Here is a 15,634-nt window from a genome sequence, read left to right as displayed (position 1 = left end):
TTTGGGATAGCATTGGAAATGTAATTGAGGAAAATATGTAATAAAAAATATTAAAAATTAAAAAAAAAAGAATAAAATAGGTCCTTAAAAAAAAACCACAGTAAGGGTTATGGGTATAGTGGTAGAAAGAGGGCTTATTTTATGGCCAGGTCCTGCATTTAATCCCTAGCTCAAAAAAAAAAAAAAAATGAAAACCCCACAGTGACACACCACTTCATTTCTTCTAGATGGTTCCAAGAAAATGGAAAGTTAACAAGTGTTGACAAAAGACACGGAGAGCCTGGAACTCTTCTGCATTGTTATGAGGTTATATAGTGAGCAAAACAATCATCAAGGGATAAACACAGAATGATCACAGGAAATAATAAGTACATGTCCCCAAAGAAGTAACACAGGTATCTGTCAACTGATAGGCACATGTGATAGATGCAAACAGTGTCAACTGATAGGCACATGTGATAGATGCAAACAGTGTCAACTGATAGGCGCATGTGATAGATGCAAACAGTGAGTATTATTCAGCCTCAGAAAGGAATAAAGAATAAAGAAAGTACTGAAACACATTTGAAAGCGAATGAACTCTGAAAACACATTATGCTAAGTACAAGATTCCAGACCCAAAGGCTAGTTCACTTGGCAAAGGGCCTGCCCCACAAGTGTGAGGAGCTGAGTTCAAATCCCCAGCACCCATGTAAAAAGCTGGGTATGGTCACACAAGCCTGTGATCTTAGTGTAACAAAGGCAGGGATAGGTGGGGTCACTGGAGCTCTCTGGCCAACTATTCTCACCCAATCTGTGAATTCCAGGTTCAGTGAGAGACCCTGCCTCAAAAAGTAAGGCAAGATATGATTGAGAAAGAGATCTGACTTACCTCTGGCTTTTACACACACACACACACACACACACACACACACACACACACACACCACATCATATACATACATATACTGTGCACACACATACACCATAAAGTGAACAAAATCTTTTAAAAAAAAACTCAAAGGACATATATTCTATTTGTACATTTATATGCAATGTCCTGAACAAGCAAATTATTAGAGAGGATTGGTTAGACACATGCATGCCAGGATCCAGAAGGAAGGATAAATAGCCTTTGTAATGTATGTGTGTGATTTATGTGGGTACACATGTGGGTACCACAGTGCATGTGAGGAGGGAACAAGGCAACTTAGTGGGAGTCAGTTATCCTTCCACCATGTAAACTCTGGGGATGAATTCGCATGAGACTTAGAGCACCTTCACTCACCGGGCCATCTTACAGTAGGCCATGGGAGTGGTCACCTTTTCACTCAGGTCTCTTGAGGGTTGATGATAGTGTCCAGGGCTAAATAGTGGTGAATGTTTGCATGGTGTTGTGGATCTACTAACTGTCAACTAAATTGCACACACTTTAAAATGGCTAAAATGGTGAATTTTACCTTATATAAATTCTGTCTCGATTCTTAAAATGTGATTAGTTTTTTTTTTTTTTAAGAGTAGTATAATTCTGGCTTCTGCCTAGAGTATAGAAAGCTGGATAGAACCTTGTACATTAACAGCAAGAGGAATCTGGTTAACCTAAAATGTCCCAAAATTTGAACCCACCTGAGAAATAAGCCATCTTAGAATACAAGCTGGTGGCTGCAGAGCCAGAGGGGATGCTAGCAGCAGCCATGTGTGGTGAAGCTGGGAAGGGTGATGAGCTACTGTGCCATGGAGAAAAAGTAGTTTTCAAGATTTCTCTGCACTGCTAAAGGCTAGGCAGAGAGAGAACCCTGGGTGCTGAGGGCACGGGAATTTACAATAAGTAGACATTTTCTACAGACCTCTGTTCTGTGTATGAAATTGTTTGTTTGCAGTGACAGAATCAATAGAAAACGTCCCTGTTGGTGCAGGCCCAGAGGACAGGAGCACTTCCACTACAAAGCTCAAAGCTTTCCCTTGTGGAACAAAAAAAACCTGGAATTCGGGCAGTAGTGGCACGTGCCTTTAATCCTAGCACTTGAGAGGCACCAGGCCTTAGAACCAAAGGCCCAGCTTCAGCTAGGTTGCTGTTGCCACTCCTGTGCTGGCGGAAGACACAGTACACCATAGCCAAAGATGTCCTCTCTGTCTGTATGTCTCTGTCTATGTCTCATTCTCTCTCTCTCCCTGTCTCTGAGACAGAGTCGTACTTGTTCCTGCCCTAGCCTCTTGAGTACTGGGATTATCTACTGCCTTAACACTTGATGTCTGACATTCACAAAAAAATTATGAGGGCCATCTGGGTGCATGATGGCACACACCTTTAGTCCCAGAAGGCAGGAGACAGAGACAAAGACAGATAGATCTCTTAAGTTCAGGGCCAGCCTGGACTACAGAGCAAGTTCCAGGACAGCCAGTGCTACACAGTGAGACCTTGCTATGAAAAAAAACAAACAAAACCAAAACAAATTATTAGGCCTACATGGTAGGAAAGAACTAACTTCTTCAAGTTGATCCATGACCTCAACATGTTTGTGCATACTAGCCCCACCCCAACCCTATGCAAAAAAAAAAAAAAAAAAATTAAAATTAAAATTAAGAGACATTCCCAAAAGCAATAAGAAAAAAAAAAAAAAAAAAGCCACTGCCAAGAACCAGGTCAGTCGACAGAGTGAAACCCAAGTGAGACCAGGAATTATAAATAAACAACAGGTTAATGTGTTCATTGTTATGATAAAAATGTGCTGACGAGGGATTTTAGTAATGAGACAAATCATAAGGAATAAAATAAAAGGGTTAAAAATAAAAGCGCAGATAAATCTGAAGACGGTTTCCAGCACAGGCCTCAGTGGACTCAACACAGCCATTGAAGGAATCCACAAACTTAAAAATGCGGTGATTGAAATGCAAAATTTAAACACAAGGCGAGGGATAATACGGGACAGGAAAGAAGCAGGGCCAGAGCAGAGTGGATCAAACGACATTGGGTTAAGATAGGAGCAGAGTGGATCAAACGACATCGGGTTAAGATGGGAGTGGTTGGAATCACCGAGAGGTAGCAATAGGGTAGAAACTGTTTCTGAATAGCTAAACCTGTTGCCACGCACACACTTGTAATGCCACTATGGAAGCTGAGGCAGGAGGATGATGAGGTTGAAGCCAGCCTCGGATTCATGGCTAGTTTGTGACCAGCATAATAGTAATTACGAGAAACCTAGTGTCTTAGTCAGGGTTTCTATTCCTGCACAAACATCATGACCAAGAAGCAAGTTGGGGAGGAAAGGGCTTATTCCAGCTTACACTTCCGTGTTGCTGTTCATCACTGAAGGAAGTCAGGACTGGAACTCAAGCAGGTCAGGAAGCAGGAGCTGATGCAGAGGCCATGGAGGGATGTCCCTTACTGGCTTGCTTCTCCTGGCTTGCTCAGCCTGCTCTCTTATAGAACCAAGACTACCAGCCCAGGGATGGCACCACCCACAAGGGGCCCTCCCCCCTTGATCACTAATTGAGAAGATACCTTACAGCTGAATCTCGTGGAGGCATTGCCCCAGCTGAAGCTCCTTTCTCTGTGATAACTCCAGCCTGTGTCAAGTTGACACACAAAACCAGCCAGTACTCCTAGTTTGGTGAGAAAACAAAAAAATTGGCCTAACAATGTGGCTCACTTGGTAGAAAGCTTGCCTCTTGTGCACGGGGCCATGGATTTGATCCCTGGCATTGCATAAACTAGTTGTGGTGCTGCACGCCTGTATCTCAGGGCTGGGGAAGTAGAGGCAGCAGGGTCAGAAGTTCAAGGTCATCCTTGGCTACATAGCACGTTGGAGGCCAGCCTGGGCTTCCTGAGTCCCTGTCTACAAGAGAGAAAGAAAATAGACACATAACATTTGGTCACATCTTTTGCTTCTTAATGTGTATAGGTGTTATTGCCTATATATATATATGTCTGTACCACATGTGTGCCTGATCTATGGAGATCAGAAGAGGGCATTGGATTGCCTGGAACTGGAGTTACAGGCACCTATTAGCTGCCACATGGGTGCTGGGTACCAAACCTGGGTCCTCTGCAAGAGCATTAAATGCTCTTACCCACTGACCCATCCCTGCAGATACTGATCAAAGAATGCCCCCCTACTGCCAGCCACACCCACTAGGGGCAGCTGGAATACAGTGGAGATCCAGCCACACCCACCATGAGTAGCTAGAACATAGTGGAGATCCAACAGACTTTGGAAGGGCAGTGTCCATAGAGCTCAGAGGGCCTCTGGGTTTAGCAGGTCAGGTTTCTAAATGAAATATAAAGCCCAAACTTAGGAATTAGATCCTTATGTCTCACCCTCCTTTGGGACTGGAACATGCTAGGAATCTAGAAGTTTAAAGAAGGTTCTAAAAGGATTATAGGACATGGCTGGTCCCCTCACGGGGGCAGTCCCTCTGAGTACTTACTCCCCATGACACCGAAGAACAGAGTCTAACGTGCCTAAAATGGGAATGACATCAAGCTTGCTTTCTTTTCTTTCTCTCTTTCTTTCTTTCTTTCTTTCTTTCTTTCTTTCTTTCTTTCTTTCTTTCAAAAGGGCCTCACTATGTAGCTCTGGCTGACCTAGAACTTGCTGTATATGAGGCATGGTGCAAGACTCACTTTTATTCTTTAATGGATCTTTAGTGCTCTAGTACCGTTTTGTTGTTTGAGACAAGGTCTCACTATATAGCCCTGGCTGGCTTGGGGTCTACCTCTTCCTGTCTCCCAAGTGCTGGGATTAAAGGTGTGCACCACCGTGTCTAACTCACCGTGTCCAACTCTATCTTTTAAGATTTCCTTGTTTTCTTTTTAATGCATGTGTATACACCATACGTGCTGTGCCTCTAGAGGCCAGAAGAGGGCACCAGAAGCCCTGGAACAGGACAGTGTGGGTTATGGGAACTCAGGTCTCTTGCCAGAGACTGATTCACCTCTCTAGTCTCTCTTACTATATCCTGATGCTTTATTGGATTTTAAGGCATTTATAAATTCAAAAGCTCATATATTTTCATATACACAGAGAAGCTTAATAGCAAAAGAGTCTATTTTTCAAAGTAATAATACAAACAACAAAGTACAAAATTCCTTTCCTATGAAGGTATTTTGGGTTTGGCATGCATATTTTTCCTGGAAGTTCCCCTCCCTCCTCTTCCTCCTCCTCTTCCTCCTTCCTCCTCTCTCTTCCTCCTTCTCTGACAGCTGTTGACACTAAGTTGTGGTTTAGAAGGTGAGGTTGACAATGCTCAGATGCTGGGAAGCATGGTGAGATTGTACAGCGTTTGCTCTGTTTGGTCTGACTGTTCTCCACATATCCATTACCAGTACAGCGCCTGTTTGGTGACTGGATGGATGTTACCAGAACCATTTGTATCACCCAGTAGAGTGCTGGAGGGTCTGGCAGGCTGGATCAGTGGGTAAAGGCACTTACTGCCAGGCCTGACGGTCTGAGTTTAGCCCTTGATCCAGCGGGGTTTAAGGAGAGAACTGACTCCTCATGTCTGTCCTTTTTTTGTGTACGCAGGCCCACACTAAAGTAAATGTAAGGCTAGGTGTGGTGAGTGGCCTACATTTTTAATCCCAGCACTCAGGAGGCAGAGTTAGGCAGATAGATTTCTGTGAGTTCAAGATCAGTTGGGTGTTTCTCATGAGTTCTAAGCCAGATGGGTCTGCATAGTGAGACTGTGTCTCAAAACAACAACAGCAACAACAGCAACCCCAAGCACAGCACAGGACCACACCTTTGTAGGCCCTTGGGATGGTACTTGGGAACTTTGATAGTACATTTCCCTGGGTTCCCCCCACCCCCATTATTCTTTCTTTTTATAAATCATGCAAATAATCTTCAAAATCTGAATGTAGGCAGTTTGCAGGTCCTGCTGGGTGTCTACTCAGTTCCCTTGAAATCCAGCCAGGCAACAGTCTCTGCCCTCTTGACCTTTAGTAACAGTGCTGTCAGAGCAGGTGGCGTTCCTCTGACAGAAATCCCTGGATTGAATGAGAAATGGGGCCCACGATGATGCTCATGCCCGAGGCACCTCTTGTCCTCGTGACGATCATGAGCCATGCTCTGGGGACGTGGTGCTTTGGCAAGGCTGATGGAGGAGCTGTGACCTCGGGCAGCTTCAGCCTCCTGAGACATTTTGAGTAAAGGAAGGGAGGAATCGTTTGGATGGGATAGAATGCCCTAACTCTGTCTCTGCTTGCAGCGTTGCCTCACTCCCAGAGTTCCCCGGCCGTCAGCAGCACCTGCACTAAGGTGCTCTATTTCACCGACCGCTCGCTCACGCCCTTCATGGTCAATATTCCAAAGAGGTGAGACGTCCATGCCATTCGTTCACTGTAAAAGACAAACCGAACAGAAGCAGAGTCCTCAGTAACAGCCCGATGAGCAGCTGAAGGTGTTTGAAAGCCAGCTTGGATGGAAACCAGAGCCCAGGACTTAGAGATTCTGCCTCCCGCTTGCCAGGGTTTTGTTTGTTTGCTTGGGTTTTTGTTGGTTTTTTGTTTGTTTGTATTTTGGTTTTGGTGTTGTTGTTGTTATTGTTGGAGACAAAGTATTACTATGTAGTCTTGGCTGGTTTTGAACTCTTTATGTAGACCAGGCTGGTCTCCCTCCAGCTAATAGAGATCCTCCTGCCTTGCATCCTGAGTGCTGAGGTTAAAGTCATCCACCACCACACCCAGCAACCAGTGGCATTATAGTGGACAAGCAGGAGGTATTGCTAGGCACAGGAATAAGCACTGTATGTTGTTTTGAGTTGTTTGTTTTGTTTTAGTGTTTTGAGACAGGGTCTCACTGTATAGCTCTGGGTGGCCTGTGCTCACAGAGATCCACCTGCCCCTGCCTCCCAAGTGTTTAGATTAAGGCATGTACCACCTCACCCAGGCCCACAGGAAAAATAATTGTGCTTCTTGTTCTGATAGCTTTACACGTTTGGAAAAACTTGTTCTTTTAAGTATTCAAAATAGCCCCTTCTGGTAGCCATGACCTCTAGCCTGACCTCCTGGGCCCCACTCGTGGGTGTTTACTACTCAAGGGTGATGGCAAGTCATACCTGTAAGGATTTGTGTGGAGAATGTCCCAGAAGTTCATCTCAGTACAGTTCCTCCAGGGAATAAAGATGCTGCGTGGGGGCTGGGATGGAGCTCACTGACAGTGTGCTTGCCTGGTATTGCTTAAGGTTCTGGGTTTATAAATAAAATAAACCCTGGCCAACTACCAAGGGAGCTTCCTAGGGTTTCTCCTCTCTTAGAGTCTGCTTATTTGGACTAGATAAAAGTGAGGGTTTTTATTTTTGTTTTGTATTGTTTTTTTTTTGGGGGGGGGGTGTTGTTTTCCATGACAGGGTTTCTCTGTGTAGTCCTGGCTGTCCTGAAACTTATTCTGTAGACCAGGATGCTTTTGAACTCAGAGATCTGCTCACTGCTGCATCCATAGTGCTGGGGTTAGAGGCGTGCGCCACCACAGGGCATTTCTGTATTTTCCGAACACAGAGGGATGCTGAGAGGCACTTACATGTAGTCTGTCAGCTGGGGGCCTGAAACATGCTGATGAATTTGAAGTCTTCCTACGCTGTATAGCAAAGCCAATGCAAGCTTGGCCTACAGAGTGAGACCCTGTCAAAAACAAAACAAACAAACAAACAAACAAAAAACTGATGGATTTAATTTTATCAGCCTAAGAAAACTAGGCCACTTTGTCAGGAGAAAAACTAAGAAAACTTAGTAATATTAGTAGTTATTTAATTTTATTTTGAATACTTTATTTTCTAGGTTAAAAACAGCAAAAGCAATGAATTTGAGTTCTTGGATCACCTGATGTGTAATGCCATGCTCATTCCTAGTGTTGACTGGTTGCCCAACTTTTATTTTATCTTGGTTATCAGGGGCCGTGACCTAGTATCAAAGCCATGCTATTTCTGCCTGTTGACTTTGGTTGGGACCTGGATTTAAAGCTAACACACTACCTTCCCAGCCTATCGATTGACAAACTATTTTGGTACACTCTCCTCTATTACAGGTTGGGGGAGGTGACACTGAAGGATTTTAAAGCAGCTATTGATCGGGAAGGGAATCACCGGTACCACTTCAAAGCACTGGATCCCGAGTTTGGCACAGTCAAAGAAGAGGTACAGAATCCAGGAGCAAGCTGGGAGTGTTACTGGTCACTCCTGAATTAGCTCCCAGAAGTACCTGAGTTCCCACCCTAGTCAGTGTTCCATTGCTGTGAAGAGACACCGTGACTGAGGCGACTCTTAGAAAAGGAAGCAGGTTCTGTCCATGATCATCAAGTGGGAAGCATAACATCATGTTGACAGACATTGTGCAGGAGGAGGAGCTGAGAGTTCTACTGAGTGGTAGAACTGGAGTTCTGCTGTTCTGGATTTGCAGGCAGGAGAGAGACAGACAGACACTGGGCTTAGCTTGGGCCTTTGAAACCTCAAAGCCCATCCCCAAAGGCAAACTTTCTCCAACAAGACCACCTTTGCTAGTCTCTCCCAAGTAGTGCCACCCCTGATGTCTAAGCATTCCAACATAAGAGTTTATGGGGAACATTTCTTATTAAAGTCACCATTCTACTCCCTGACCCCCATAGGTTTGTAACCATGTCATAATGCAAAAATGCATCCAGTCTAACTTCAAAAGTCCACAGTCTGTCACGGATCAACACTTTAAAAGTAAAGTCTAAAGTTCAGTGTCCTTTTGGAGATTCAAGGTGCTCTCTTAACTATCACCCCCTGTAAAATCAGACTCAAGAAGCAGTTCACATGCCTCCACCAGACAGCGGTGCAGGTTATACATTTCCCTTCCAAAGGAGAGGGAGGGGGCATAGAGAGGAAGTGCTGGACCACAGCAGACCCACTCCAGTCTGCCTCTCCGTGTCTGATGTCTAACGGATCTCCAACCCCTTTCAGCTCCTTTGACTGCAACAGACTTCTTTCTCTTGTGCTAATTCTACACCCACTCCCCCCCACTCCCCACCCTGTGTGCTGCAAGTCAGGGTGTGATTTTCTCTTTCCGCTATGTGGGTCCTGTCATTGAATTTAGGTCATGTGACAGTGCCTTTAGCCACTGAGCCATCTCACAGCCCTTAGGCCTCTTGTACCAGCGGTGTAGTTTCTGTCTTGTTGAGATAGGGTATCACGGGGCTGGAGAGATTGCTCAGTGGTTAAGAGCACTGAGTGCTCTTTAAAAGGTCCTGAGTTGAATTCCCAGCAACCACATGGTGGCTCACAACCATCTGTGTAATAGAATCCGATGCCCTCTTCTGATGTGTCTGAAGACGGCTACAGTGTACTCGTATAAGTAAAATAAATATTTAAAAAAAATGAGATAGGATATCATACTGTGACCCAACCTGGTCTGGAATTCATAGCTACTCTCCTGCCTCAGCCTGCTGGGCTCTCCAATTATAGGCACACACCACATTTTGGGTTGCGTTTTTCGATTGTGGCTTTTTCTTTTTTAAACTAGGTTTTCCATGATGATGATGCCATCCCTGGATGGGAAGGGAAAATCGTAGCCTGGGTGGAAGAAGACCATAGAGAGAATTAATGGGACCCTGGCCACTCCCTGGCTGCTTCTCTCAGGAAAGAGGACTAACACCAGAGTACGCTGACTGAGAAGTTTCTAATTCGTGCAGCCAAAAAGAAGCTTCTTCAAGTCTGATGGTCACGGGTCGGTCCTGCTTGTGTGCCTGGCGTATCTGATGGTCACGGGCCAGTCCTGTTTGTGTGCCTGGCGTATCTGATGGTCATGGGCCGGTCCTGTTTGTGTGCCTGGCGTATCTGGTACTTCGAATCTCTGTCAGAAACATAGAGCATGGGTTCGTCTGGAGTTCCTTGTCGGTGGGAACAGTGTTTTATTCTACTCTGAGGACATCAAACCGAAGGCCTTAACCACCAGGGAAGGATGAGCCCTCTCTCGGAGGGGCGTGGCTGCTATGATCTGGAACCTGGAAGTGGATGCATAACTTGTCGTGTTGGCCTTGAAGGTTGCAGCAATCAGAGTCCCAACATCTGTACTTACAGACAAGGCAGAGGTACCAACTTTTCTGCTTCTTTGCAGACATTGCAAACCAGGAGTGACTTGTGAGGTGGTACCAAAGATGAAAGCCCAAGTGCAGACCTGATCTGGACATGAATGATGCTGACTTGTTGACTGGGTGGGGAGAGGGTTGCCCATATTGTGCTATACTACGCCAAAACCATAATTAAGACCCCGGGCTGCCTCTTCCGGTTCTAACAGGCTCTGCAGCTTGTCCTTAGCCCACTGAGGGCATTTTTTCACAGACAGTTTGTTTTCACCGGGGACTCTTTAAATTCAGAGCCATTTATTTTTCTCCAAACAGATAAACTTTGTGTTTGAAAAGAATGAGAAAAGCAAGAGGCTCCTTAAGAATCTGGGAGGACACAGAAAGGTGCTGCTACCCACATCCCTTGACTCAAACTCATGGTATCGCCTTTACAAGGAGACAGACCATTAATTACGTGTTTGTGATTTGAGTACTCAGCACCACTTACTGGTCTGCCTCTCACTTCAAGGGTGGAGTTATTTTCTATTACAGAGTTAGCTTGGGCTGTTCCCTTAGGGGACCGTGAACCCAGTGGACATGGAGCGTGAGTGAGTTGTGAATGGCAGGGTTGATTTGAGGTGAAGTTATTTCTTATTGCAACACTGTCAAGTATAGAAGCTAGAGTTCAACTTGCAGAGGTTACTCATGACTTGGGTTTTCTCATCCACTCACCTAGCACCCTCCTCCAGTCAGCCATGGTTATCTACTAATACAGCCCCTCCTCAAAGCAGTCTGCACCTACACTGTACACTGCCAAACAGAAGAGTGGGACAGATGGCTCAGTCCTGGGACCCGCCTGTCTCTGTGTCTCCCATTTTCAGCCATTTGAACAGAATACTCTTTGGAACGCTGAGATAACGTCTTATTGTTTTATATAGACATGTCTTTTAAAAATAGTTCATGTTCGAGAATTGTTTTGTACTCATTTGCTTTTGTCTGAGAACCATGTCTATTTTTATAACTAAGTGACTTCTGTGTACTCACGTTCCCTACACTCTCCATTTTCTACAGCCCCAGTAGCTTTTCTACTGTCTCTTCCCACTGCCTCTTGTGGTTCAGAACAAGCTTTATTTTGTTACGAGTTACTAATGGCACTTAGTTCCGTCCAGTTCTCCCTGCTTTTAGTGGTGGGGGGTCTTTTTTATTTTATTTTTTCTAGTTGATTGCTCTTCTAAAAGACATGAGATCAAAAAGACCTGATGTCTTCCGTGCACGCTATCCTGGTCTTCTATTGAAGAACAGTTTTTCATCAGCTGTAACTAGGAAAGTTCAGGAAAGTCAGCCATAAGCAAGAACAACTCATTGTGAAAGCCAACAGAAGAAAAGTGTTATTTCCGTTTTTTCCAAGTCGCCTGGAGGGATTAAAAAGTCCATGTTTCACCAATTTCTCTGTTGCATGAACTTTAATGTTTTACTATTTGACAGCATGATAGTGATCAGGCTAAACTTCAATACTGTAGTCCAGATACAATTTACCTTGAATGTCTGCTTCTTAAATAAGACTCTCCTTGTCTGTTCTTTCAGCAGTCTTAACATTATGTGAAATTAACTTTTCAGCAAAAATTAAATCAGAGGAAAATCTTCAAGTCCTTTACATCGTGTTTTATTTTTTCTCATTTTTGGAAAAGGACCAGCATGGCCTCAGTGCCCACATAAAAAGCAGAGGTTGAATGCCAGGGAGAACGGTGTTTATTAATCTCATATCCCATAAGTAAAATGGCCAAGCATCTCTACTGGAGGATGTAAACAGTGGGTCAGAGATCTTCATTCCAGTCCATAGTTCCGGAGGCTTCAGAGCAGGAGCAAGCATAAATTCATTCTCTTGTGAATAATCTCCTATTGGCAAACTCAAGGACAGTGGTTCTCTACCTGTAGGCTGTGACCCCTTTCCCAGGGGCTGCCCAAGACCCCTGGAAAACACAGATATTTACATTTTGATTTATAACAGTAGCAGAATTAGTTTTATGGCTGGGGATTACAACATGAACAGTATTAAAGGGTCGCAGTATATAGGAAGGCTGAGAACCGCTGCTCTCGGAGATTCTGTGTCTTGGAACTATTGTTTCCTAGTGATACTGGCGTGGGCTAGTCCATCTTGCCATTGCTGACATCCTTTTTCCTTGGGAAAAACTAGTGGTTCAACCCTTTAATCCCAGCACTGGGGAGGCAGAGGCAAGGGGATCTCTTTGAGTTTAAGGCTAGCCTGGTCTACTTAGTAAGTTCCATGACAGCCAGAACTATATAGTGAGACTCTGCCTTGAAAACAACAACAAAACAAAAGGCCAAAACGAAAGCCAAAACAAATGAACTCATGTGTAGAAATGTGTCTACACAGACATCTATATACACATAAGCAAAAATAATACAAATAAATCTTAAAAATGCTACTCTAGTTATTTAAAAACCGAAGAGTATCATCTTCTTGCTCAACTCCCTAAAAGTCAGCTGGAACATTTTACAATTTGTACCTAAAACCTGGTGATAGATGCGTGCCTGTAGTTCCAACGTTTGGGAGGCTGAGGCAGGAGGAGAACTAGGTTAACGCCAGCCTGGCCTATCCTGAGATCTGTGTCTGAGTTAAACACAAGTATGGGTTAGATACATTTGGCAACTGCAATGCCCCTTTTGGACTGAGTTTTCAGCTCTTTTGACTGGGATGACTAAATTATGAAAAGACCTTTATGTTCTACATCCAACTTAAGAATACGCCGCTACTGAAAAGCATACCAGGTAAATTAAATTTCTCACTTTTACTCATAAGTATCATGACTGCACAGTCTTATTTGTCAAGCTTGAGAGGTACGGCTGACTTAAAATACATACATGTAAAGCTCTATTTTCTTACAAACATGGGTGTCTGTGACCACTGCTTTCAGAGATTCTTACCATGTATTCTGTTTTACAATGTTTTCATAGACGGTTATGCCAGAGGTTTCCGATGGTCAATGTAATAACCTGTTTTAACTGCCTATGTGTACCAGAATTGTGAACAAGTCAAAACCAAACACACACAATATGAATAAAATGGAGTTTGCAAACTAAATCCACTTCCTCATTTTCATTTCTATCTCTTCCCTGAGATGAGCCAGTCAAGCCGTTTACATTCAATGAAGGTAAATTTCCTCAAGTGATCTCCCTGGTAGCATGTTTGCTCATTATCAGGAGGGTGGAGATAAGGATTGTTTTATTGCTAGAGATATTTTACTGTAGGTATTTGTAATGTAAGCACAAGATAGATGAAGATGGATTACTATAAAAAAGGATTAGTTGATTTTCAACTCTTTTGACATCATATGTAAATGTATAAACACATCAGAACCTACGAGTATAAACTGTAACATTAATCTCCAAATGCAAAATCGAACCCTAGTTAGCTCAGCAGTGTCTAAAACTGAATTCTGAACTCTGTACATGCTAATCACGATTTCTGCCACCAAGCCACGGAGGATCCCAGCCAGAAATGGATAGTTGTTTTTCTACTTTGAGACAGCACCTCACCATGTTATCTAAACAGATATTCAGATAATTAATCACTTTCCTTCAGCCTCTGCAGTACCTGGAACCACAGGCATATACTATCACCCCAGCCCAGAAATAAATAAGGAATTCACAAATCAATTTAAAGGCTGCAGCTGCCTCTCCCAAATTCAAGCAGCCTCATTTATCACTTAATGTTACCAATTTCAATGCTTGATATATTTCAACTTTTAGCTCCAAGTGTTTCCTTTCATTTGGTTTCTGAATATGTATCTCCAGCTTTATGTTTGAGACAGGGTCTCACCATGTAGACCTAGCTGGCCTGGAACTCAACAGAGATCCATCTGCCTCTGCCTTTCAAAGGCTAAGAATTTTAAGATTTATTTATTTTTTAAGATAGAGTACATGTAGGTAGCCCAGGCTAGCCCCAAGCTGGCCACCTGGTGCTTGAACAACAGAACAACAGTCATGTACACCATATTGGCTATCAGTTGTAACTTTTTGTCCTCCAATTTCTTCTTGTGTTCTTGGTGTTCTCTGACCATCTGTACACTGAGGAATTGGTAGACATTCAGAGCATGCTTCCTCCTAATTTAATGTCCCTTTCAGTTCAGGAATGATAAGGCTAATTACATAACCCATCCAATGGATACATATTGCATAAATGTTGCACATAAATCATTACTCAATAACTGACAGTCAATCACTCAGCAGGATTACTGCTATTCAGAAGACAAGGAGAACCAGCACATAAGATCTTCATCTGCCTCACACATTAGTAAGTTGTTGTTGTTGTTTTTTTAATCTGATGTGTGTGCCACATCAGAAGGTCCGTTCATGACTGCACATCATACAAAGGTGACGTTACCAAGTGTTGATGCTGCTCAGTGACACTAGGATCAAAAATGAGAGAAAATATACAATATTTATCTGAGACCGAGTTAATTTGCTTAATTAAGTTGCATCCATTTTGTGAATGACAAACCCCATTATTTGTGACTGAAAAAAATTACATTGTGTCTATACCCATTTTTCAATAGACATTCTTTTAGGATGGACACATAGTTTAGTCCTATGAATGAGATACCCTGTGTGAACTGTGCTGCCAGTTTTTAAAAAATCGGCTTAAATACGTTACTACAATACCTAGAGTTGATTTATAATTGTCAATATTGAGGATGCTGAGTCACATAAATATGTAACATATGAGCTGGCAAGATAGCTCAGTGTTGGGCTGGAGAGATGGAGATGGTTAGCATATACACAGAAAATAATGTCATAATTTTTATAAAACATATGTAGCATAGAATAGGAAAATCTATGGAGACATTTACTGGAAAATTTAGTCCAAATCTCAAACCAAAATTCACTGATTGATTTTCTATGAAATTCAAATCAGCCACAGCAATTTTAAAATCCAAATACTCATAACAATTCAACCTAAAGATTATACTATTATAATGTTTATATAGAAGGGATAACTGTGGGAAATGTCTTTCTGCAATTAAATCATTATGCTCACGTGAGAGCAGAAAACTTTGTACAGTAAAACCAGTGCGAATCACACCATACATGGGGAATCTGTGCCAAGGTGTTTCAGGCAGTGTTGGCTGGCCTCGTGTGACACCGAGGGCATGGCAGTACAAAGGGCACGGGTGTCCTCACAGCCACAGCTGCAGCGACCGGGTAGGATTCGGCGTAGGCAGCAATACTGAGAAACAACCTAGGTCGGCGTTGTTGGTTCGGCAGCTTTTCACTGTTGCCGTTTTTTCTTTTGACCCCACATTGTTACTCCATAGTTTAAGAAAGGTTTCTGTTGTTGTTTTCCTATTGAATTCACAGAACGGCGGGACAGCAGGACAACAGTTTTCGCAAAGTTGTATCTTAAACCTTAAAAAAAGAATCTCAGTATGTAGTCCAAGCTGGCCTGGCAATGAACAGTATTAAACCAGGCTGGCCTGGAATTTAGGGTTCCACCTGCCTCTGTCTCCGTAATGTTATAATTAAAGGAATGTGTGTGTCTTAAAATATTTTCGCTATTTAAGAGGATACGGTGGAAATTTTGGGGTAATAAAACTGCGTTTTTGTTTTTTTTTTTA

General features: G+C 43.2%; 1 protein-coding gene across 6 annotated transcripts in view; it reads left to right on the top strand.

The window, feature by feature from the left end:
* Positions 1-12,275, top strand: part of Dixdc1 (DIX domain containing 1) — a 75,416-nt gene extending 63,141 nt beyond the window's left edge. For all 6 annotated transcript variants that reach the window (XM_029481901.1, XM_029481900.1, XM_029481899.1 and 3 more), the window contains 3 exons: positions 6,190-6,295; positions 8,004-8,112; positions 9,458-12,275. In XM_029481901.1, coding sequence (XP_029337761.1) covers positions 6,190-6,295; positions 8,004-8,112; positions 9,458-9,538 — 296 coding nt within the window. In that variant the 3' untranslated portion in view covers positions 9,539-12,275. The remainder of the gene's footprint in view (positions 1-6,189; positions 6,296-8,003; positions 8,113-9,457) is intronic.
* Positions 12,276-15,634: the final 3,359 nt, after the last annotated feature.

This window comes from Mus caroli, chromosome 9, assembly GCF_900094665.2.
Source record: "Mus caroli chromosome 9, CAROLI_EIJ_v1.1, whole genome shotgun sequence".
Classification (NCBI taxonomy): Eukaryota; Metazoa; Chordata; class Mammalia; order Rodentia; family Muridae; genus Mus; species Mus caroli.
Note: the sequence above shows the minus strand (reverse complement) of the source record. Positions and strands in the feature narration are given on the sequence as shown.